General features: G+C 39.9%; 1 protein-coding gene across 20 annotated transcripts in view; it reads right to left on the bottom strand.

Annotated features, from left to right (window-relative positions):
• Window positions 1-26,609, bottom strand: part of SGIP1 (SH3GL interacting endocytic adaptor 1) — a 209,823-nt gene that overhangs the window by 68,776 nt on the left and 114,438 nt on the right. For 16 of the 20 annotated variants that reach the window (XM_032870020.1, XM_032870021.1, XM_032870025.1 and 13 more), the window contains 7 exons: window positions 18,943-18,954; window positions 13,173-13,184; window positions 9,966-9,990; window positions 8,993-9,044; window positions 7,561-7,646; window positions 4,365-4,457; window positions 306-380 (listed from right to left, as the gene is read on the bottom strand). In XM_032870020.1, coding sequence (XP_032725911.1) covers window positions 306-380; window positions 4,365-4,457; window positions 7,561-7,646; window positions 8,993-9,044; window positions 9,966-9,990; window positions 13,173-13,184; window positions 18,943-18,954 — 355 coding nt within the window. The remainder of the gene's footprint in view (window positions 1-305; window positions 381-4,364; window positions 4,458-7,560; window positions 7,647-8,992; window positions 9,045-9,965; window positions 9,991-13,172; window positions 13,185-18,942; window positions 18,955-26,609) is intronic. The other 4 variants (XM_032870038.1, XM_032870034.1, XM_032870039.1 and 1 more) reach the window with 1 other exon arrangement.

The raw sequence follows: 26,609 nt of genomic DNA, 5'->3' as shown, positions 1-26,609 counted from the left end.
ATGTCAATTGGACGAAGACTTGGGATATTGAGATTTTCTTTTTCTTTCATCTCACAAGTAAATGTGGCCTTCATTCAACAAAATGATACCGAGGAAAAATGAGTTGAGAAAGAGAACCTTTTTGTGAAATCAGAGAGTGATACTTTAAAATAAGTCTGCATGGTAAATTGTCATGGAAGGAAAGCCCAGTGCAAACATTTTCATCCTGGAGTCTCTACGGCTCCTGACACGTCCAGGGCAGGTTGAAGTCCAGGGCCACTGCTGATTGCTGTTATCCTCCCAGCACCAAACAAACTGAAACTTACCAGGTGCAACTGTGAGCGGGGAGCCTGTTCGGGGTGGGGTGGCTGGTACATTTTTGGGAGGCAGTGGTGGAGGTGCTGCAAAGACACGAGAAACCAAGCATCAATGATCACTTTCTCCGTAAGTTACAAATATTCTGTAGGTAAGCAGGATTTGGGTTTTCATTCATATCCCTGCCATTGGAAATGTTATAACCATTAGTGGTCTAACTGTTTCTCAGTTCAGGGCTAAGAAATGGAAGCAAGACCCATTCAGATTCTTCCTTTTTTTTTTTTTTTTTTTTAGGATCAGTTTATCCTATTTATTTTTTATTTTTTAGTTTATCCTATTTATTTATTTTTTTAATTTTTAATTTTTTAAATTTCTTTTCAGTGTACCAGAATTTTTTGTTTATGCACCACACCCATTGCTCCATGCAATACGTGCCCTCCATAATACCCACCACCAGGATCCTCCAACTTCCCACCCCCAACCCCTTCAAAACCTTCAGATTGTTTTTCAGAGTCCCCAGTCTCTCATGGTTTTTCTCCCCCTCCAATTTCCCCCAAATCCCTTCTCCTCTCCATCTCCCCATGCCCTCTGTGTTATTCCTTATGCTCCACAAATAAGTGAACCCATATGATGATTGACTCTCTCTGCTTGACTTATTTCACTCAGCATAATCTCTTCCAGTCCCATCCATGTTGATACAAAAGTTGGGTATTCATCCTTTCTGATGGAGTCATAAAACAGATTCTTCCAGTTTATGATGAAAAGAATCTGTCAAAAGGATGTCAGATGATAACGATACTAATGTCATCATTTTATTCATTCATCCCTTTATTTGACAAACTTCAAGCACCGGCAAATTTTCGTATTGTACTAGGAACTGGGGGCACGGGGTTGAACAAAAGAAACCTCTGTAGGTCAAGGAATTTATGACTGAATGGATGAATACCACGTTTACAGATGATCACAAGCCAGGGTATGGTGAAGGGAATGAGAATGTCTTGATGGAGGCTTGGGTGAGGGTTTTTTTTTTTTTTTTTTTTTTTACTTAACATATAAGGTATTATTTGTTTCAGGGGTACAGGTCTGTGATTCATCAGCCTTACACAATTCACAGCACTCACCATATTGGGTGAGGGGGTTTTAATATAGTCAGGATAATATTGCCTAGATTGAGTTTGGAAAGATGTCTTAAAGTTATACATCTTTTTTTTTTTTAAAGATTTTATTTATTCATCTGACAGACAGAGATCACAAGCAGGCAGAGAGTCAGGCAGAGAGAGGAGGAAGCAGGCTCCCCGCTGAGCAGAGAGCCCGATGCGGGGCTCGATCCCAGGACACCGAGATCATGACCTGAGCCGAAGGCAGCGGCTTAATCCACTGAGCCACCCAGGCGCCCCAAAGTTATACATCTTAACTTTTAGTATATATATATTTTTTGACATACAGAGATCACAAGTAGACAGAGAGGCAGGCAGAGAGAGAGGAGGAAGCAGGCTCCCCGCTGAGCAGAGAGCCCGATGTGGGGCTCGATCCCAGGACCCTGAGACCATGACCTGAGCTGAAGGCAGAGGCTTTAACCCACTGAGCCACCCAGGCACCCCTACTTTTAGTATATTTTTAAAAGTTGAAGCAGTATCATTGGGAGCAAGAAAGAATACACAGATTCCCTTGGTAAAAATGATGGTGAACCAAACCCCTCAAGATAGAAAAAGTACTGTCTTATGGCCCCAGCCCAGAGACTCAGCCTTCTGAATTGGACTTGTCATTTTGTAGGCAAAGTTAGGGATTCTGGGGCACCTGGGTGGCTCAGTGGGTTAAACCTCTGCCTTTGGCTCAGGTCATGGTCTGAGGGTCCTGGGATCGAGCCCCACATCAGGCTTTCTGCTCAGTGGGGAGCCTGCTTTCTCCTCTCTCTCTCTGCATGCCTCTCTGACTTCTTGTGATCTGTCTGTCAAATAAATAAAAATCTTAAAAAAAAAAATTAGGGATTCCTGTTTCAACAGGTACATTTTTTTTTCTTACTCTCTCTTTAAATGCATGCTTTTCTGTCACTGGCTACATTTGGTAGATTCAAAGAGTTCACACTGATCTCATAAATTGGACTCCAGTTCATCTGTGAATCGTGAATCTTGTCCAGTCTTCCATGACCTAAAAGCAGAGCGTGTCAGCTGGGCTCTGGCCGGAGAGAGCATGGCAGTACCCTTTGCCTGCTTGCACTGGGAAGAGCTCCTTTCTGTCACTCCACCCCCACCTGACTTCATTTAATTTTAGAGACCATCCTGTCTTTCTACACGACAGGTGTGACTGACAGCATCATCCTAAAGCATAGAAATGTGTGGTTCCTAATCTTAGGTTAGGAGCTTCTGAAACTACACCTCAATGGATCATGTTTTTCCATAGAAGTTAGGAGTCCATCAGGGGCTCTGTTTTGACTAAGCTTCTCCCCGAAAATTGAGGTCATAATCAACAAAAACATAAAACACCGTAAGACCCTAACAATTTAAAATAGCAAACTTACGCTGCAAGCACGAAATGAGCAAAAGTATACAATACACATCGATTATAGAACAGCTGTACTAAGTGTAACAACACCTCATAAAAATCGGAAAACTCGAAAATGCCAATAATGGCTCTTAAAATCAATACCTCATCTAGGTAAACATTTCATTTATGGACTTTCCTGGCATCTAGGGCGGGTTTTCTAGGAATAAGCTGGATGGCTCAGGTCTCTAAAGAAAGCTTTTCAAGGAAGTTAAAGCATTTTCACTGGATTTATTTCCCAGTGGCAGAGAGAAACATTCAAAATCACAGCACTGGGGTTCGAATGCTTTCAAAGCATATCTTTAAAAGTTCAGATGTTTAAAATAGCTATTGGTGATGCTATTTTTCCTATCCTGTTTTATGAGATAAATATCTTTGCAAAGACCCGATCACATGGTTTTATAGCAGTATCTCCAGCAAACAACCTCTCGGGCCTTTGATCATAAATCCCCTTGGTTAATTCCAGTGATTATTTGTAGGCCCCATAAAGCAGAACCCTGGGCATGCTGAACTGGAAAAGTATTAACTGGTATGGATGTGAGCTTCACAAAATGAAAATACCCTCTGCATCCCACCATCCCTCCAAACTCCTTTCTCTGAGACCGAGTCTTCCTCCCACGGGCATTTTAAGGAGTGCTTTTTCAAGCACACAGGCTATGGGAAGTCCACTGAAATGAGAACTCAAGAAATCCATCAAACAGGTGGCTTGACCAGAGGAGCAATCCATTCAAGGCCAAACAGCCCAACTCGCTACAGATGAAGGGCCATTAGCATCTTCAGGAGGAAGTGGGGAGCATCCTGGAATGGCAGTGCTCATGACCCCTGGTTTGAGACAAGTTTGTCCTGACCTCCTGTCTCAGCTTCCCACCAAATAACATCATTTCTCTTGCTCTCCAATTATCCCTCTTTCATCTCAGTGGGTCCTTTCTGTCCCATGCACCCTCCTTGTCCTGTAGCACTCTCAGAGGCCATCTGATTTGTTCACTTCTGTGTTGTGTGATTGGCTGGTAGCTGGAGCACTGTAAGTTTCTTTACCTTCCTTGCTTCTCCCTCTTATATATGCAACTTGAATGAATGAAGGAAGGAATGTGTCCATGGGATGTCAGAAGACACAATGATTCAAAGTTAATAATTTTACTTTTTTTTTAAAGATTTTATTTATTTGACAGAGAGAGATCACAAGTAGAGAGAGAGAGAGAGAGGGGAGGAAGCAGGCTCCCTGCCTAGCAGAGAGCCCGATGTGGGACTCGATCCCAGGACCCTGAGATCATGACCTGAGCTGAAGGCAGAGGCTTAACCCACTGAGCCACCCAGGCAGCCCAATAATTTTACTTTAATATATTATTCTTGCCTTGACAAACTGCCCTAGGCCCCTTTAACTCTGAAGCCTATTAGAATCACATCTTTTTTTAATATTATATAATACAAACGTTGCTTACGTACTTTCTACAAGTTGCCTAATTTCACCATGCAGACAGACAGTAAAATGAGTCACTTATTTTTCCAGACAGAGCAGACACATAACTTACTTCCAGTGGGAAAAGGCCTTGTTAACTTTGGCGACTCGATGCTTGGATTAATTGGTTGGCCTGAACCCCATATCTCAGGCTGATCTAAAAGAACTGGAAACATAAAAAGAAAATTTCCCAGGGTGAGATTTAAAAAAAAAAAGTTCCTGGATTTTAAAACATAAAATTTCAATTTAAAGTTGAGCTTTGCAAAATTATCTCCCACTTGCCTCAGTCCTAGCAAAGTAATTTAGAAGTGGGCTGCTCCTTGTGCTTTTCAAGTGAAGAATGCAAATGGCAGTGGAGTGCATGTGTGTGTGCGCGTGTGTGTGCGCGTGTGTGTGCACGTGTGTGTGTGTGCGTGTGCGTGTGTGTGCACGTGTGTGGTGGTGGTGGGGATGTCTGTGTGCGCACACATAGCTAAATAAAAATTTTCGAAATACAGCATCTGTATTTTCTTCCCGGTTGGTCACAAGGACTTTCTGAATGGCAGAACATGGACTGGCCCTATTTCCGGCGCCCATTTGACGGTTCAGGCATTAATCCCACGGACGGTCATTTCAAGTTGGTTTATTTAAAGTTTGGCGTGAATATCCTTCAAAAATGAGAACTCCTGGGTTCTGTAGAGTGGTTTGTATCTTTACAGGATCATATAAGGTCTTTAAATAAGCCTTTTCCATAATCATAAAGAGAAACATTATCCTAAAAATGTTCAGTAAATATCTTAAGAGAACCAGAAAAATAAACAAGGGCTTCGACACCCAAAGTAAAATCAGAGAAATTAAGGCCTATGGGCCTAATGACATTGAACTTAATTTGTTTCTATTTCTTCTGTCTCCTTGTTTTGATTTTTTAAATTGCTATGGTAACAACCACATAAACAACCAGGTCTTCTCTGCACGTATCCTGTGCCAGGATATGTGTAGGCACTGCTTGTAATTCATTATGTGCTAAATTACAGGCTGGGAAGTCAGTGGGATGTGGATTTGAATCCAGTCTCTACAGTTAGACTGTAGGGCCTTGGGCCAGTTGTTGCACCTCTGACCTTCCCTTCCTTCAGTGTAGAGATAATAAGAGCAATCAGAAAGTTACTAAAAAGGATCACAGGAGATAATACATATAAATACAATGTATACAAACTCCATATAACACACTTATCCCAAGGCCAGTAGCTATTATTAGATATTCTAATCTGCACACCACCACCGGGTGGTGGTTGATATTCATACCATTTTCAGCAGAGGAAGCAAAGATTAAAATGATTAAATAATGTGCCCAAGATCTACCTTGTGAGGTAGAGGAGCCAAGATCTGATCCTGGGCATGCACACTTGACTCCAAAATACATATTTCCTCCCCAGACCTTTTATTTTTATTTTTTTTAAATCTTTCCCGCCAGGCCTTTTTAAATTAGTGATGTGAGAATCAATAAAAAGAAGTGAGAGCGAGTAGATCCGAAAGGTGAGTGTGGATATTGAAAGAGCTAGTGTACTTGGTGCAAATGTTGAAACTTTATAGAACTTTGGGGGATGAGACCACCTCAAGACAAAGCAAGCCAGGCCCACAGATAAGTTCAGGTGTGTATCTCCTGTCCATCACAAACCCAAAGACGGTCTTCTGTTTTAACATGAAAGCAAATATTATCCAAAGATGTGATTTGATCATGGAGTTGATGTGGGACACCACCTTGATTTTTTTTAAGAATGTTTTCTATTTTGTAAATCCAATTTCCATACAGTCATGGATTCCTTTAATAGGTAGATTCAACATACAGAGGCAACAAATCAAATCCCACCTTTAGTCACTACACAATTTAGTCATTAAAATAACAAAACTGATCATAGTTGAGTTAATAAGACAACCGATAGTCTCATTGCAAGGCCACCTCGACTTAGGGATTCTAAGTTGTAGACATTCAAATCCCTGAAGGAGTAATTTAGGGATGTTCCTGATACGTTTTCCTAACTAAGTTATTGAAAAATGTTTTGATGTGATTGACTGCTAGCTCTTTTCCAGTATCCATTCTCCATTTTTCTGCTATTGAAAAAAGTTCTGTCTGGCCATATGGCACTGAATTCTCTCTGACTGGCTCTAGTCAAAGTGATGTATGTCTCTCCCAGAGCTGCTCTCACAGGGGTTGGCAGTGAGTATACTGGTCTTCCCTTTCCCCCCACCGGCTCCCAACTTTATTCTGACTGGGAGATGATGAGAGCTGGATCAGCTCCTTTGGACCCAGAGACAAAGGCCACATGTTAAGAATAGCAGACCCATCCTACAAGTACTATATTATTTAATTGAGATTGTTGACATAAAACACAAATAAAATTCTATATTGTTTAAGTCCCTGTACTTTAGAGTCTTTTTGCTTCTGTAGCTTAGTCTACTCATTATGCTTTCAAGTCCTATTGCCTTTAACAGCTAAATTTAATTTCTTTGCCCAACAGTATAAAAAATAACATTTATAGTACATAAGCCATAGTGTTTTCAGATCAAATGATATTACCACACACCAGAGATACATGTACTGGACATAAATACACTTCAGGAATAAATTAGATCTCTTTTATAAAAAGCTTCATTTATGTCAGCAAGATATACATTATTTATAGCCATCCCAAAAAGATGGTTAATTTTAAAAAGTTAAATATTTAATTCTAGGAGTAAATATTTAGTAGGTAAACCCAGTAATAATGGCTGAATTGACTTTTTTCCCACAACATTACTGGTAAGTTGCTCAACGATTCAAGGTCATTCTTGGGTCTTGACCCTGCAAGCAAGTCTGTTGTGAGCAACCCAACTGACACCTCCACTGACAAGGTGGAGAACAGAGTAAATGTGGTCAGGGAGGTGAGGTCACGGTGACAGTGACTCTACCAGGGAGTGTGAAGGTCTGGATCTACCATGATGACCTTCTGGCTCACAGAGCACTTACTCCCTGACTTATTCCCAGTGATCTGTATCCATTTGCAGTAATTCTTACTGACCACTTTTGAGAAGTGAACTTGTGAGCTACTTGATATTTCCGGAAGTAAAATTTCACATCCTAAAATATTGGAGGTTTGCAAATGATGCTCTTGTTCCAACAACATGCCATAGATCAGAACTTTTGTTTCCTATGAGGATCTGATGGTACATGGCTCAAAACACATACCTTTATTCTAGGCAAATTATACTTTAATGAAAAAAAAATATATAGAGATACACATTTTTTTTTTTACCTTCTGTCTTCTGTTCATCAAAAGCTGATTCTAATGGTGGACCAAAGAGAGGAGCAAGGGCCACCGTGTCATCTGTAGGCTTTTTGCTAAATCACATAGATTAAAACAAAACAGAGAGAAAGGGAATATTAATGCTAAAAAGATATACAAGCTTTCAAATATTTTTCACGGTGAGGCAGATAGACATGTGTGTACTTGTGTACATATGCAGGCATGTACGCAGGCCCCCATGGGGCCAGAAAGTATACATAAGAATGTCAAATGTATTATGGACCAAGAGAATCGCTAGGAGATAAGATCCCTGGTTCTCAATGGGAGATTAAAGAGATGGTCTAGTAGAAATGAGTTGAAAAAGAAAAACTCTTTCAAATCATCATGATTCTCTATACCTAGAAAAGATAATACTAGAGATAACAGTTTGTTGCAAAGCACCTTAGTCTCTTCAGATCTCAAGAACCATTTACATTTGTCCTTATCACATCTCTGCATTGCAGTTAATGCCCTTGGTGATTAGTGAAAGTCAGGTATAGGGAGGTTAAATGACAAGCCACCCAGGAAGTTTGTGTTTGAATCAGAAGAAACTAGGTCTACTAGTTTCTAATTTCCATCCTGTCTCCCCAACCGACACACACAATAGACTAGTTGTAATCCCCTAATCCCTTAAACACAGGCTATTCCAGAAAAAGAAGAACATTGAGAAATCAAGGGGAAAGGAGGGAATAAGTCAAAATCTTACCCTTCCTCCCAATCATTACTTAAACTGATTATCAACAAAAGGCTGCATAATCTTCACTTCTTCCCAGACCTGATCCCCCTCATTGATCCAGATGAGTTCTCTGTGTGTGTGTGTGTGTGTGTGTGTGTGTGTGTAGTAGGAGTTAAGAGGTTGAAGAAGGAGTGGGGCTGGAGAGGGAGACAAAATGAAAAAGATCCAACTTTTAAATAGAAATAGTAGTCTTTCTGGAAAACAATCCCCTTTTGTACAATATTAACCCAAAGAACACACAGTGCAAAATACAATGCTTTGCCAAAGACAAAAAAACAAAATAGGAGATTCTTTTGGTGTATGACAGATGCAATGTATCATGAAATTGAAACCAACTGAACAGATTATTCTCCATAGGGCAATACAATCATGTACCGCAAACACCAAAAGACCTCTTCAGACTCCAGCCCTCCCATCAGTGAGGGACATGCACATGTCTGATAGTCACTCTAGGTGATTACACAGTACTTCCCCCTATGGATCTCCCTCCAGCTGCACTTGTGAGAAATGGTAACATACCTGAACCATGCTATGGACTTAACATATGAGTAGAGCCTTTATTAACAGAAGTTGAGATTTCAGCCTAAAGGAGATTTGCTGAATTATTAACAAGGAATGCATGCATGATGCCTTCCAGGAAACACAATTAAAGCCTTCCGTGCTCACCTTACAAGTTCTGGCGTTGGTGTGGAACGCCTGGGTCTCGCCACTTCTTCACCTGATGTACAGGACAAAGAAAGCTTTTAGGCATACTCTTACTATTTCTTTCTTCTATGTCTTATGAGCTATGTTTGGAAACACTTAGAGATTTAAGTTCCATCAATAACCAACTCAATATGAAAATTTTGCAAAACAAACCCTCTACCCGGGCAATGTAACAGCCACATATCAAACATATGTAGTACCATTTTATCTGGCATTTGTAAAGCCTAATTAACCAAGGAATTACCATGATAAGCTGTCAAACAGAAGAGCTGGATATTGCAGAGTTTACCCGAGTAGCCTACCATTCTTCGAATGTCTGCCGCCTCGAGCAGTTCCGCTTCCCAATTACCATAAGAGAATACTAAGCCAGGCCATATGTACATAGTACAGGAATCCAGCATTCTTTGCCTGTTCTTTTCTTGAAATGCCAAGAAAATGTTATATGAATTTAGAATTTGCTAGCATGTGCTATATGCAGCAGAGGAAAATCATGCCCTACATAAATTATAACCTGTATCATATCACTTTGGTTGACTATAATTTTTATATCTGATAACATTAGGAATGGATAAGTTGCATCTGTCTTCAGGCCCTTCTGCCCTTCTCCTCTCCCCACCCCCTCAACAAACACACACTTGATTAAGTTTATTTGTAAAGGCAAATGATACAGCAAGAATTGACAAATAGAGGAAGAAGATAGCAATGTTTTTCCAGAAACATATCCATTTTCAGAATTTAAATATTAATCACTCAGAACCCACGAGGCTCCTTTATTATTACAAGATTTCTTTGCTGTAAAAGTAAAGCATTCATGAGCCTTAAAAATCAAACCCAAGAGTGTATAATGCAAATATATATACATATGCTCCAAGATCCAAGGAACTATTTCTCCTTTTAAATTTTATTCTATTTCTGGTAGCTAGGATATACTTACTGGATAAGTTCCTTTTAATTGCACCCTAGAATTAGAAATAGACACTATAAGGTTTAAGACCACATATATGTTATGTACAATACGTATATTTCTGTCATTGCAATTCAACTGAACTCAGAAATGCAGATGGGGAAAAATGAAATCTTTCTCAGAATTGCATTCAAGTTGGAAACTGTAGACACACACATATAAATCAGTTTTTCATTTTACTCAAGGATTATAGAGATAAAGGGAGGGTAAATCATAAGTCTCCTGAACCAGAAAAACCCCTTACCTGGGTAGATTGGGCAAATTAAGCAAACACTGAATAGTCTATTAAAAAATAAAACCAAACTTGAAGTCTATCAGAGAAATAAATCCAAGATTAATATATGTTTGATGTTTGAAAATAATAGAATGTATTAGGAGTATTTTCTGCTTTTATCAGGGTAGGGGTAGTCCATGAATTGTTAGTAAAAATAGTCATTATTTTACTAATGTAATTTGTAAAGATCTACTCAACAAATGTTAAAGGGAAGGAAAACTTGAGGAGGCATGGCCCCTGGATATTCTGCTGTAATCAGGGGCCAGGGAATTCCATTCTCTCCAGCTGCTCTCCCCACCCCAGTTTTTTCCACCTGCCTGCCACAGGGCCCACCTCTCTGCTACCTGGAAGTCATTCCTTTAGATCAAGGCATTGTGATACTGTAGGAATACAGATAGCCCTGACAGGAATAATTTGAGAAGGTCATGCCTTGCTCTTATAATACCCTAGCAGAAATTTATTTCCATCACATTCCATCACGGCAAGATTGATTAGAAAAAAAATCTGATTCAAAACTGCTCAAAAATCTGATTCAAAATCTTCTAAGCATGGGATGCTGGCAGAAAAGGAGAGCCCTAGACAAAGAGCATCATGTGGTAGGACATGACTGGAGAGGGCTTGCCTTAGGAGAATGGTGGGGGCTGGTGCTGGGGGTGGGAAAGGGCAAGTATTGGAAAGTATTCCAGAGGGTGTGCCCAGGGCTTGGTGGCTGGTCACAGGTAGGTTCTCTTCTCTCACTTGATAACATTAATAACACAAGACCAGACGTAGAGTCTCTGTAACAGACCTGGAAGAAACTTATCTTCTTTCCTAGGACTTACTAGAATTTTCTGTCTCATTTTGAGCTCATTTAACAATAGAGGGGCAGTTTCAATCTGAGCAAGAATTCACTAGATGCTTTCTAGTGAATGGCTCAATTTTTCAAACTGTATTTTCCACTTGTCTTGCCTAATAACACGATCTGCATATCTGTGCCATTATAGAGAATTATTCCATTATTAGAAAAGATTTTTTAAATAGATATTTATTTTATTTACTTTAATGAATAAACATTTTAAATTCATATGTTTACACTAACATGTTTATTTAAACTAATAAGCATTTAAATTAAATATAGTCATTTAAATCGGCTACAGTCATTAGTACGGGAAGTTTGGATACAGGTTGGCTTTTAGAAGATAAGGCTCTATAGACAAAAATAAGAGATCAAATCATCTAAATGAATTAAAATGTTTTTCTTGGTTTCAGAGCCTCAGATGTCAGATTTTCTTATGGGTGTGTAGTAAAGATACTGGGGCTTCTACTGGGTCATCAATGAGGGAACCAGATTCATCTAGAATTACGAGACCTGAAATCCAAGAGATAGGGGACCCCAGAGGTGGTATCGAAGATCTTTTGGCTCCCTATCTTACCCTTTTTATTAAAAATGTAATGCATATGAAACCAAAGAAGGTACAAGGCTTCTTCTGTACTCAGTGGTTCCAGGTGTATTCATGCATTCAGTAGCTGCTTATTGTGGAGAGGATCTAAGCAAGAAGGCCGAGTAATATTCTTATTAAATATTCCTCATAAATAAACAATCACCAGTTAAGTGCAAGCAAGGTATGGCAAGAAAACTCTGTTGTTGAGACCTTAGGAAGAATAAAATAATATCACTTTAGAAAGGAACAAATAATGGGAATGCTCGGCAACAAGTCAGCGGCAACAGACAAGAACATCGCCACGGTCCACTGGGTCACGCACGCGGCTCTCTGGCGGCCTGGCCCGGCAGCGAGGCAAGTCTAGAGCAAGGTTAAGGTTATGTCGACCACACAAACCAGTCAGGAAAAAGCCCATTGAATTAAAAAGTCGTCTCCTTTCCAAAGGACCACATTTTCCTCTTTTCAGTGATTGTGCTAACATGTGTGTTGTGAATAAATCACCTTCATTTTGAATTAATTTCCTCTTTTTCCTTTAAAAAAAAAAAGAAGAAGAAGAACTTGTCATAATCTGAAATGTTGCCTATATGCTGGGGAGGAGTCATTCACACCCAAACAGCAGTCCCTGGGCTTGTTGCCTTTGATCATTGGCTACATGGTGGAAACAGAGAACCACCGGCTTTACCAGCTGGGGCAGACTAGTGGCCTCACATAATGATTATTCAAATTGGCATAGGCCCATGGAGGCCGTTTCCAAGGGCATTGTTTTTAGTCCCATTTCCCTGTCACAGAAGGGGTCATTTCAAACATAGCAAAGACCTTTCTCTTTTTGTTGCTTTAAATTCATCAGACTCTTCACCCTGGGAAAAATGACCAATTTCACTGGGAGCAATGCAAACTCATAGTGATCCGACTTCGGTGGTGAAATAATAGATTTATGTGACAGCAAGGAGTGTTGACCTGAAAACATCTCTCTTCCTCCCAAGATGAAAATTATGATTATATATTATTATGTAATATCAGTATATCAGTATACTAACCAAAGTAAATTGTGGTCCAGGAACTTGTTTTAAATTCGGGCTTAAAACAACGTGGCTTAAAAATTGTTTCCTTACTTTCCTTATAGTTTTCTTAGTCTTTAGAATCATTTTGCTGTAAACTTCTATGTGCTTTCTGGCCAGTCTCCATGCCTTGCATACACACACATACACAACCCCCCACACACATTTTTCAAATTTGGCACTAGGGGTGGGCTGTCTATGTATTAATTTAATTTATTGTGGAAAAGTGTTCTAATAATTCTAATAATTCTAAAATATGCTCTTGATGCTTATAGGACCAGAGGCTTCCAGCCAGTAAGCATAACTCATCTGCTTCATTCATACTGAGTTATCATAAATTTAATGGGAAGCCAAACCTGGCCACCTTGCCCTGGCAACAATTTTCTCTATACACGTTCAAGGTAAAAATGTTGAGAGTTCTTACCGGGCTGCGCCTCTGTGATCAGCAAAAAGGAAGAGAGAACAGATACCTAGTCAGAGAATGATGGATCAGTCAACAGGCTTTGGGTAATAGAGGACTTCATAAACAGCCAACCAAACATACACTCCAAGTAACCAGGCCAAAGGAAAACAGGCAGTCATCATGCCTGTGGCTTATTAAACCATAAGGAGGTTTGGAGAACCTTAAAAGAAGCTCTCTGTGGTATAATGTAGCTTCGCTAGTGGGGCGTACCATTTCAGTGATGGGCATGCAAGAACGAGAAAGAAACATCCAAGAATACTTCACTGACAATTTTTCACGTTTTGTCATAAGGAGTTTCTCTCCAGATTATTTGCAGAGGAGGTTTTAGAGACTAGGTATGACAGAGAAAAGTACATTTCCACACATGACGGGGTGTTGGCAAATGCCATATGCGTAATTCATTTCCTACATGATTTGGACTAAATTGGAGCCTCCCCAAATCAGAGAACAGGGGGTAGAAAGACCTCTTCTCTGCCTGGCTCTTCTCTTTGGTGTACTAAGGAACGAATACTGATCAAGACTTTTGTTTGGGACCTATTTGTTCTTGGCCTGGTGATTTGGGCAGCCTCTACCAAAGGGTAGGGCTGTGATGGGAAAGGCCAGGAGCCCCTAACAAGGACAGATAACAACAATGCAAGGTGCCCAGCATCAGTAGAACAGTGGTAAGCAGGCGATGTCTGGAATAACACAAGGAGCAGACATAGGACTTCTCTCTTTCACTTCTCACACCTGGATTATGACTGCTATTGGACCCCAACAACCTCTGGTTACTCTCCCTCCCTCTTCAGAATTTTTCTTCAGTAACAATAGTGGCAATTTTGTGAGTGGGGAAAGAGACCTTGCTTCAAGTTTTGCTTTCAAAATATGGGCGACCCCATGAAGACACTAAAGACTACCTGAGACCCAGTATTGCCCAAATCCCTAAACCCAGGCCAGGAGCACAAACATGTAAGTATCTAGAAGGTTGCTCAAATGAAAAGGACTGTTCTACTCTAGGACCAGACAGGAAACAAACCTCTGGTGTTTTATACCTGGGAGGCCTCCATGCATATCAGGTCCAATGGTCTATTGATAAAGACGGGGAATTGAGTCTCTAAGATCCACAGCTAGTGAATGGGTTGAACCAGACACAGAGCTTAGATCTCTCGTCTCATTCTTACATTATATTGTTGAAGGGCTCCTAAAGCAGAGAACCATTACTTCCTGTTTTGAATGTTTTGTAACAGAACTCATTATTTTAGAAATAAATCTTGTCAATTTTATTTCTAATATTTTAGAGTTTCTCATTTGCCCGATTTTCCAGGTTCTACTCTATGTTGTCCCCACCTTTCTTATACATTTGTTGGTATCTGTGGATGTAATTTATATAAAATCAGAGAAAAAACCATTTATGAATATATATTTCTGGGCTTAAGTTCTTTTACTAATTTATACTGTATTTTGAGAGGAATTCAGTATTTTATATGAAAATTTAGACTTTATAATTCTTTTAATGACCAGACTAAAATTCTTCTCTAAGAAGAAAATGTGGGAATTTATGAATTTAGCTTCGATCTCACAACAAAAAATTCACTTTTAAAAGTAACAAACTACAGCAAAGAGAGGATTAAAGGTGACACAAATTTCTCTAAGATGAAATTATGAAAAGTAATGCTAAATAAAATGCACATCATGCCCATACAGAGGTAGAACCTTATATTCAAAGAAACTTCCTTAAGATTATAGAGAACACTTTTTAAAATAAATTAAGTCATATTAACTTACACAAATTAAGCCATATTTTAGTTTCCAATGAGTTAAAAACCTATATTTTAAATTTTAAAAATTTTTTTATAATTGTATTTTCTCTTCCTTGTGGTTTTCCATTTGTTTATTTATTTTTTAACATAAAATGTATTATTTGCTTCAGGGGCACAGGTCTGTGAATGAAACATCCGTCTTACACAATTCACAGCACTCACCATAGCGTCAACAGTTCCTGTTTGTATTTTTTTTCTAGCAAAAGACAACATCATAAGAAAGCATTTGGCTTGCTGGAGGTAGGTGATGGGAGGAGGGGTTAAATGAGTGATGGGCATTGAGGAGGGTACCTACTGGGATGAAACTGAGTGTTAGATATAAGTGTTGAATCACTAAATTCTACTCCTGAAACCAATACTAGACTGTATGTTAACTAACTTGAGTTAAAAAAAAAAAAAAAAAAAGCATTTTGTAAACTCCACTTGGAAAATGCCTTTATCTGGGAAAATCTGTTCAAATTCATGTAGTCACAAGCATAAATAGAGAAGGACCAGCTAGAAGCTGTGGAGAGGTCAGACCTAGGAAGCCTCAAAGCCCATAATTAAGAGCTATTTGAAACCCTCAAAAGAAAAAGAATTCTACACATCAGACTGAAGGGCTCCATATATGTTATTTATCACCAGTAAGGTGCATAAAACACCTGTAGGCTCTGCTGAACAACAATTTTGACAGCAAAATCTGTGAACTGGAAAGGAGGGTCTTTGCCTGTTTTTTATTTTACTCCCTCTCCTCTCATTTTCCAAGATCTTTGAAGCCTTTAGTGTTTTATCTTTGTTCTACCAATATATAGAATTTGCTTCAAAGGTGGAAGGAAAGTCATTTGTATCCAGTCTTGGTATATTTTGGTTTAGATTTTTTTTTCTTTTTTTCCTTTTTTTTTAGAGAGAGAGAGAGAGAGAGAGAAAGTGAGAGAGCTTGTGGTGCAGGGTCGGGGAGGGGAAGAGGGAAAGGGAGAGAGAGAATCTCAAGCAGGCTCTAGGTCCATCATGGAGCCTCCGGTGGGGCTCAATCTCACAATCCTGAGGTCAAATTTTGGGACCTGAGCCCAAATCAAGTATCAGACCCTTCACTGACTGAGCTACCCAGGCAAACCCTGGTCTTGATATATTCTGTAAGCCAAACACTACATGTTGAATGGCAAACTCAGATGAGTACAGGACAAGGAGAGGGGTGCCATTGGTAAGGCCATGTCTTCACGAAGCTCTGGAGAATTCACCACGACTCAGGTGCTCCCATGCCGTCCTGGCAAAAATCTGGGCCTAGTGCTGCCAGATCTTTAAAATTGTTGAGAGAGAAGAAGCACATCCTGATTTTTTTTTTTTAAATTTCAAACATTCTGGTTTTTAAATGGGGCTAAAGTTGTTTTTAACTGCACAAGCAAACAAAACACTTACTCCGTTGTTCAGAATCTGCAGGTGGCCAATCTGTCTCTGATTGCAGGGATCTGTGTCATATAATAAGCTCTCAGTAAATTTTATCTACTATTCTTATTACTTCATCTGATTACTCAAACAGGGACTTTGCAATCTGTCTATTCCCTTTCGGAACAAATCTCCTGTGTTTCTATTTAAATATTAATTGCTCAATTCCTAGATTTCTCTTAATCCTCGGATACATTCCGGAAAAGGTTTTGGCAATATTTATTATTCCCCCATTTCTATTTTGATGTTCAAATAAGAGATAACTCTTACTTTGTATCTTGAGGTTATTTTCCAAAGTGGGTGTACATTAATAATTTATAGTTTGGTCACTAGAATGAAGATCTTGAGTTAGAACATATTGTATTTCTAGATCGTATATAATTTGCAAATATGCCTCCCTAAAATAATATTTCAGCCTATGTCCTCATAGTTTCCGCAGTGTCCTTATTCCATACCAGTTGTGCTTTGTTATTTTTTGCACAAAAGGATTAATTTTAAGTCAGCCTACTAGAATACCTTAGTCTTAGCCAATGAGGGTAAGTGTTTTAAGATATTTATAAAAAGAAGTAACCAAACACAATCTGTCTTGCTCATCAAAATCACTAAGTCAGCCTCAGATTTTGAAGTTTTACAAGACGCTAAATTCAGTGCTATGGGGAACAGGAGGAAAATGCGTGAAAAGCTACCAAGCACCAAACAAATATTTTTATATAGGCTAGTCATAGCAAATTCAGTGATTCATGTTAGAGAATTTTCTAGGAAAGAATTAGAATATGTGATCATTATGCATATTATTTTGATTCCAGCCCATCTTCTTACTTGATTTTTAATGCTGATGGGGAAGGCCAGCTATCAGGCAAGCCTTTATCCTCTACCCCCATCCCTTGTAGGTGTTTGTCTATATTTAAATTCATTCCTGTATCCATTACAAGTCAGACTACAGTGAATACCTATCATGTCCAATAGAACCTAGTTGAGAGGATCTTCTGAAACACCATTTGGGAAGAAAAAACAAAGACCTCGCTACTAATGAAGATAATCATTAAGACTCAACCAGACTGAGCAATCAACAAGAGGGACATTTCCAAAGGAAAATTAGGCCAGGGAGTGACAGGAGGACTCGTCCTTAAAAACACACAACTCAAAATGACAAGGATTACTTGCAGTTAAAATTGATGTAAGGACAATGGGGGAAAACCAATGAGGAAGCAAGCTTTTTTGATGAACCACGGGTTAACTTCAGGCCACCCAACTGAGTCAATTTTTGAAGTGGCCAAATCTGGATAATTCAGAGAAAGATTCAGAGTCAAGAATAAGGGCATTTGGCAAAATATAAAGAAAGGCTACTACAGCACACCAACCAAATTGTATGCCACATAGCACGTGATACAGTAGAGACTCTCAATTACTCAGAAGTGGCCATTCAGTTTAGTAGTAGCTGTAGTAGTAATAATAATAATAATAATAATAATAATAATATGTTTATTTTATTTTTAGAAACCAAAAGACTTGGGGTTTGTATTTTTATGTGTTTTAGTATTTTGATCCCATTTTTGTTCTTCTGTGTCTTCCACTTCTCCTCGCTCCTATCACACAGACTTGCCGTGGGTTGGGTAGCCTGCAGGTGGTACAGAGACTGCCAGGCTGGGGGCAATGCACAGGATGACATTTTAGAGCCCTTACTGCACCATCCACTTAGGTGAGTTAAGGACAACCAACCACCAACCATTTCTCGGTGCTTGTTAATGTGGAAACACAGATTCCCATGATTTTCGGTGGAGAGGTTACCCGTAATAGCTGAGCATGGGCATGCTGGGAACATTTTCCCAATATACCAGGTAACTGAGAAGAGAACATTGAATTTTTTTTTCCAGTAGATCTATTTCATCGTTGTTAGGAAAAAAAAAAAAAGATGTAGGTACATCACAGCAGATTTGTGCCACCACTAAAAATCACCCACTGGTACTAAAAAGGAGTGTGGAAGAGTTGCTTTGCACTTTATAAAGATCCTCTTTCTCTGTCTCTTTGACAACTCCGGAAGCGGATATTTTTCTGATTAGCTGAAAAATAAAAGAAGACAACTTCCCTCTTCTAGGCCAGCTTCACAAGCCTTAGTTCATGGATGCTATCATGTTGGGCATTAAGCCAGAAATTAACTTAAAAGGTTTGCCTAGCTCATGGTATGTATATGTAGCTTGACCAATCCAAGGGGAAGCTGCAATAAATGAAACTTCATACCTAAAATATTTAATCATATGCCTGTGATGGAGGCAGAGGTGAATCTTCCCAAAATTACACCGTGGCTCTTCATAACAGACTTATAAAATCACTTAGCAACCGACTTCCTTTTTTCCCCATGGGGCATAATTAGACCTTGTCCTGGTTCACGAAGGTTTGTTTTTAAAATTGAAAATCCTGTTTAGGTGTTAAACACAGTCAGTCATTATGCAGATGATGAAAATGAATAGAAGTCACGTTTGGCCAAAATGTGGAAAGGACTTATTTCTTACCGGACTTTTCCTCTATAAAGTGTAGGCATGAAGAAGAAAAAGAGAAAATGAGAGAGGTGAAATGTATTTTCAGAGAAACAGATAAGGCTCAGAATAACCCTCCTCAAAGCACCTCTCAAGGCACTGCTCTTCTAACGGCTTTCTCTGGGCATCTGAAATAGTCATTCCCAGCTCACAGGCTTTAGCTTGAAGGGTGGCAGAACACGCACCCCAAAATCTGCTACTTCGCTATATTGATGATTTTTGAACTGCAAGCATTTGAAAACGGTAAATGCAAGGAGACTCTTTCTCTGATCAACCCTAATCTGCCCAGAGATATATTGAGAATTGTCATAAATCCCCTTCCCAGGAGTGTTATTGATCAGGGAACCCTGAGTCTTAGCGCAGGAGAGGAGACCGGAAGTCAATACCTCACCGGAACAAACCTGATCACACAATATTCTTCCCACCTATTTTTCCCAAAGATCAGCTGCTCTCCCTTAGAGGCCTATGTCCCCTCCCTTTCCCTACATAGCGGTATTTAATTCAAGACTCTAAAGCCACATCTTTAAGTTACTTTATTTTTCTGGGGTCTCCCACGTATACATGAAATGTACATGCTACTACACTTCTGTGTGTTTTTCTCTAACCTGTCTTTTCATTAGAGCCCCAGCTGAACACCCAGGTGGGTAGAGATCACGTTGTGCCTCCACTACAAGTTCAAGCTATAGAAGGCATTGGTGTGGCCTCCCTTGGAGACACTCTAAGCTCTCTTTTGAATGCTTTGCTTCTAGCAAATAGATTTGTGCCTTGAAAATAGAAAAATTTGCTTTGTGATATTGGAAGGGTTTGGAAGTTGCCATTATTGCAATGCAGCTGAGCATGGTCATAAACCTAAAACATGAGACTTTCCAGTAGCTCCAACTTTGTCAGGGAACCCGGTACCTGTCATCTCCTCTCAGGATACCCTGGCTACAGTCACCAATTCTTCCATCCCACTCCCCATAAACAATAGCAAATTATTGTCCTGGTGAGTGGCCCCTGGCCCCCTTGGAAAGCTCTTTTATTTCTTGAGCAAATGTCATGTGAGGGCCTTATCCCTGGTTGAAAGCTGTGCTCCATGAGCCTTCTGTGCACACTTCCTAGCTGATGGTCCCATTTCCACTTTCACCCCCTAAATTCATCCTCTGCACTACCTGAAGAATTATTTTTCAAAATAGTGAAGTGAATATTACTGTGTCCTTAAAGAGCCTCCCAATTATTCAGAAAATAGAACACACGCTCCATTCTACGTCAGTTGTGCCTTCACGATGGGCTCTAACTTACCCTCACCCTTTATCTCCTACCCTCCCACCTCCCACCTGTAGGAAGCCCACACTTAACTGCAGAGACTCCTGGCCATCTGAATGTTGAGTCCCCTCACTCATTTCCCTGCCTTCTGCTCAGGTTTCCTCTGTAGCCCTCAGTCACAAGTTTACTTATTCTTCTAGCCCAGGACTGTTTCTTCCATGAGGCCTTTCCCAAGTTCCCCATCCAGAATGGGTTGTTCCCTTTTCTTGTTTGATCACAGCACATTCCTTTTCTTCACAATAACCATGTATAATTAAAGGTCTTTCTGTTTGCCCGGCATTTATTAGCCTTGGGGAAAACAAAGGTCCACATTGCTAGCATATTCTTTGCAGTTCTTACTGTCCTGTGTCATTTAGGTGTCTCCACTCCATTATTGCTCACAGTAATGGTCACGAATGGACTCTCTCTGGTCCCAAACACAGTGCTAGGGACACAGGAGGCATTCAAAGCAGGTTTAGGAATTCCCTTTTGGGGGGGCCATTAAAACACTATAAAATGCTTGAAGCATCATGTCTTTTAAAATACAGAAAGATGAATTGCACTCTGAAATAAAGCTGAATTGTATATGCCTCAAGGGATGTGGCCCCAGTTGTAATGTTCCTTCACCAGCTCCTCTAAATATTTCACTTAGCTCCCACTTAACTGTTGATCTCTCTGCCATTAGTGACCCCAGGGGCGAATATATGTCACAAAGGTTCCCAGGAACTAGAACAGCTTTGCACAAACAGTATATAGAGCTATATATCTAATCTCCAGGGTAGAATGTTCTCCTGTAGCAAAAAACTAATGCTTCAGGGTCAAGATAGGGGCTGCCTTTCAGCCCCAGACCCTTGGTAAGTAACACAGAGAAATGAAAATTATCAACGCCCATGTTTGCAACCTACAGACAAAAAGAAATTCTTGGGTTAAAATCAAATAGCTTTAATGGAGTTGTCCCTGGAAAGAGGAGCAGGAGCTTTTCTATATTTAAATTAGTTTAACCACTTGTTTTCTGGATGCCTTAGAGCAAGATGTCCTGTGCCTTAGTTCAATAATTTCTAAGGCAGGGATATAGATTTGTTGTAGGAATGCTGTGAGGATTAAACCTTGTGGATGATATTGACAGCTAATGTTTACTGAGAACTGCTACTGATTTACCTTATGCAGTTGGTGTCCTTTTACCACTGAGGAAAAGGAGGCTCAGATGAATTCTAAGACCACACAGTTACAAAGGAGCAGGGCTGGGACTGATTCCCAATTTAGCTGCCTCCCCAGAGACTGGCTGGGGCGGGTCCATGGAACAGACCAAGTTCCCTAAACAGATTAACCCACTTTCAGAGCCTTATCAGCATTGGGATCTAGAAACAACATAGCTAAAAGTTCACAGATCAAAGAACCTGGAAAATAACCTTGGATCTTTCTGAAGGAAAGAGTTACATGGATCATGTCTTTCTATCATAGCAGGTCTCAAGGGATGAACTTTTCAGAATGTGAGTTTGTGTTTTTAGGCATGGTTTCAGACGTTGGAATTAAAGTCTGATTAGAAGGTAAATTTCTTAGCCTTTTCTTAGAATTAAATGCGTTATATTGAATTAGAATTAGAAGAATGAAAATGAACATACAAATGATAAGGTCCTTTTCTCCTCCCCACACCTTTTCATTCCAGGCTTCATGGTGATTAAATTTTTTTTTTAAGATTTTATTTATTTATTTGAGAGAGAGAAAGAGCATAAGCAGAGGGAAGAGACCAAGGGAGAGGGAGAAGCAGACTCCCGGTGGAGCAGGGAGTCCAAAGTGGAGCCCAATCTCAGGACCCTGGGATCATGACCTGAACCAAAGGCAGATGCCCAACCAACTAAGCCACCCAGGTACCCCAGGCTTCATGGTGACTAAACCAATATATTGTTTTGCTTTCATTGTTAGCAGCTGCTGACACCTAAGCTATGGCGTCTTGGCTTAAGGATTTCTTCAGAATGTTAAACAAATAAAAAAAGGAAAAAAAACCTATAAGATAATTCTCCTTTGAGGAAAACAAAGACATTTCTTGATTTAAAATGAACTCATAGCATCAGAGTTGATTTTTAACTGTGGAAAAGATACTAAGAAAATTGGAAAAGAGATATATACCTTCAGATACACTTGTACATAGAAACAGAATGAATGAATTTTTGGACTAGACAACAAAACATATACCTAAAATATAATCCAGTGAATCATCTCTAGTGCAGGGATTTTCCTGTGCTAAAGCCTGAGAAAGTATCATTCTTTAATTTGCAAGCCTTGTTGAAACGTAGCTCGTCCTTATCCTAAATCACTTTCTTTTGCCAGCAGTCATTCAAGTTAGGTCTTGAAGCCTACATTTCTGCATAAGGGGCTCAAAAACAGCAACATTTACAGTAGAATTTAAGACCCAGAGCCAAAGCTAACAGAGGTGAATGAAGAAAGTATACACCAGAATTTAGTGATCCTTGCCCAGAGGTTTTGTGCTCTAAATTCATCCCTGCACTCTTAACAAGGAACCAGCTGCTGTGGAAATTTTTGGCTTCAAGCTTCATAAGAATGAAACCAAGACACAAAAAACCAAGTCTAACCTATAAACTTCTTAGAAGTCTGCAACTGTTTAACCTTACATATAAGATGGCTATATTTTGGATCTTTATATTTAATGAATGAGATTTTATTATAAATATAACCACTTCTTATCAGTTGTATCTGACAACAGAAGCAAAAGAATAATTTATTCATTTATTAAGCCATTAACAGATATTTACTGGGTGCCTAATAAAAACCAGACTCTACTCTAGACATGGGTGAACAAAACAACAGGAACAATAAAAAAAAAACAAAACACAAAACTCCGATGAGCTTATTCTGGGGATCAGAGGAAGGAGATAGACAATAAATAATAAGCATAACAAATGAAGCAAAGTATTTGGTATTTTAGAAGATGATAAATGCAATTTTTAAAGGCAGAGCAAATAGAGGTTTGAGAATGCCAAAGTAGAGAGTTCCATGATTTTTAATAAGGTGGTCAGGGTAAGCCACTGAGCTCATGACTTGAACAAGCAGCTGAGGTGGAGAGGAGGATGTCACACTATAGCTTTCTGGGGGAAGCGGGCACAGCCAAGGAGCCAGGGAAGAGTGGAATGAGAAGGGAGAGTGGTGGGTGTTAGCCTGAAGGTTGGGGGTGTCCGCACCATGATGGTCTTGAAGGCCACTGCAAAGACCCTGGCTTTACTCTCTTCCAATGCTGCTTACTGCTCTCCCTTCTCAGGAGTTCCCTAGGGTGGGGGTTTAGTCAGGGTTGGTTGCTGAGAAGAGGATAGATGACATAGAGGAAGCAACCTCAGAGAATGCCTGCTTGTGACATGAACCGCCATTTTTCTTTACTCTTTGGAAGCTGACTTTGATTTCCCAAATATCAAGTTAAAACAGAAGACAGAGATGGACTTCAAATAGGTTAGGAAGTGGAAAGGGAGTTTGTACTGAGCTAAACAGAGTGAGGCCACCATTCCATCTTTCCTTACTTACTATCTGTTGGTCACTTTAGGACAAGTGGTTCATACAGGCTCACCAACCCTGCACCCCCGCTGCACTCGTAGCCAAGTCAAATGATGTCTCCTCAGGCCCACGGACAGTTAGTAGCTATGTTTTAGACAGAAAGAAATCTCACTTCATTCTGTTCATTCTGAAATTTCCCCCAGTCTCCAAAGAGACATTTTCTGACATAATGAGTGTGAGTGATTCACACTCTGGTTTTTTTTTTTTTTTCCCCTAAAACAATTAAAAAGTACATCCATTGCTGTAGATTATTTCTGGCCCTAAAAAAAATTCTCCTTCAAAGGACAAAGGGATAGATACTTTTTTCTTATGCTGTTATACTTATTTTTGTACTATTATTCACACACTTATAGAAACTTCTTAGTACGAAAATAAATATATTATTAAAAAAGATAATACAGTGTGTACCACTAAGTGACTGAAACACGAGGCCTTAGGAGAACAGACATCTCACTAGATATGTGGGATCAGGGAAGAGAATTATGACAAAGAGCTAGCACTCCCAGAAAAGAAGGGCACATTAATAAACTTTAAAAAAAGAACTTGCAAGCTGGAAGAAAGTTATCGTTCATATTAGTCATCCATCTAATAATGCAGAAAAGCAGGTGAATCTAAAGGGGAAGGATCAAAGAAATGGAGAGCCATAAATCTGCCCTTTTTCTAAAATACTGTGAGGGATGTAAGTTGCATTTTTGTGACAGTGAAACACCAAGTTCCATGTAATTTCTCATGGTGAAGAGCATCTACCCATCCAACCAATCTACAAGTATTTTCTAAGTTCCTGCTCCAGGTCATTCAATGTTGTAAGTTCTTGAGGGAAGCCCCTCTTCCCTCAAGGGGGGCTTGAACCTGTAGCATCTGGGGACAGGATCACTTATCTTAAATCCAACATTTACTGAATTGCTCACAAATTAGGCTTCTGCTAAACTTATTTTCCAAATTGATTGCTTCATTATAGAGCCCATTCCACCCTGATTATGGCCATTGGCTAATAAAAATAGTTTTTAATTCTAAATTCTACACCAGTAGGACTAACACGACCAAGGCAGAAGAACTTAACGATATAAAAATTGGCCTTTTTGATTATGATTAGCATTATAATTAAAAACATGTAATTAAAAAAGAAGCATGTTATTCAAGAATTTCCTGCCTCCGGTTGAGGACATCTTCACATTTTTATGTGTCAAAATTGTGGGTATACTGTCTCAGTTAAATTTTAAGCTGGTAACAGAAAATGAGGCTTTTAGGTCTCTAATCCTGGTAGTCGGGTTTCTGTCCCTCCCGTCCCCCATTGGGTCACGTTGTCTGAGATAGTAGAACAAGATGGAAGAATCTGGAGTTATGCAAGGAAATTTTGATTCTTACACCTCACAGAGGGGAGCAAAAGACCGTGTGCTCAGAGGGCCCAACTAGCAGTAACTGAAGAAATATTGACAAAGGCGATCCAGATTGAATTCGTATTCTGCTCATTTTCAAGAAGATCAAAACACACAGCACAGAGATTTCTTCTGACAAGCACAGGATAGGCAGGAAAGGTATGGAAAAAATTATATTTTTATTTTAAAGGTCAGGAAATGGAAGCAACGGAGAATTCACTAGGAAAAATATAATTGGTAACGAAGGAAAGAACAAACACATCTCAGATATGAAACTAATTCTTCTGTAGACAGTCATGGCTTATCAGAATGCAGGAAAGAGAACAACATATATTGAAAAAGGAAGGTCCTACCCAGTTCTCCATCTATCCTTCTCTGTAAGGCCTAGAACAAAAAAAAAAGCATTACATCTTATGTGCCAGCTGGATGATTTTGGTCAGGCTGCCTGCAGCTCTGTCTGGAGGGGGCGTCTCAGACTACATCAGGGATATGGAATCCGGTCATTGTGTTGGCTGAGTATTTGGAAATGAGGAGTGGCAGCTCATGTGCCCCCGTGTTTGATATCCCTGGTCTAGACCCAACCAAGATCATGTTTGCCCTCTGAAGCTCTCCTTGAAGAGTAGAACCCAAGCTGAGCCTCTGGCCTCCCAACTAGCTGTGCTTGAGGTCTGTGCTGAGCACTTAGCATCAGAATGCATACAATCATTAGCCTCCCTTTGCACCGTGCAGCAATCCTACCAGGAACAAATGCCAGTGTGTAGGAGACTCGAGCTTTCCTCCCCCACAGATGACTCTTTGTTTTTACTGAACTCAATGGGGTGCTGAACCTTCTGCCAAAGTGAGGACAGGAAAGGGGGTGGTGTTACCAAGCAGCAGCGAATTCATGGATTTTACTCACTGGCAGGCTAATTTGGGGGTGGCAGGGTGGGTGGGCCACCTGGAATAGGCAAACAGTACCAGACTGTCTCCAGTTCAAAGCTATCTCCCTCTCCCCATATTTTTTGATTAAATAACTCCGTTATGGATTGCAAATCACCAGGAACGAGCTTAAACTGATAGCTCCCTCGGAAGGTCCTGCCACAGGGGAGAGAGGAGGCACCAGCAGCCATGCCACCTAGTCCCACATCAGTTCTTTCTTCTTTCTCTCTTTCTCTTTCTCTTTTTCTTGTTCTTCTTTTCTTTCTTTCTCACTTGTCTTTTCCTTCCTTCCTTCCTTCCTTCCTACCTTCCTTCCTTCCTTTCTTGTAGGTTCCAGACCACTGTGGAGCCCAGTGTGAGCTCGAACTCATGACCATGAGATCAAGACCTGAGCCAAGATCAAGAGTTGGGCACTTAACCAACTGAGCCACCCAGACCCGCCTTTCACATCCTCTCTATCAGCCCTCTTCTCCTTGACTTTGCTCAAGTCTTCCCTCGCTATTT

Source organism: Lontra canadensis, unplaced genomic scaffold, assembly GCF_010015895.1.
Source record: "Lontra canadensis isolate GAN:19392208 unplaced genomic scaffold, GSC_riverotter_1.0 scaffold40, whole genome shotgun sequence".
Taxonomy (NCBI): Eukaryota; Metazoa; Chordata; class Mammalia; order Carnivora; family Mustelidae; genus Lontra; species Lontra canadensis.
Note: the sequence above shows the minus strand (reverse complement) of the source record. Positions and strands in the feature narration are given on the sequence as shown.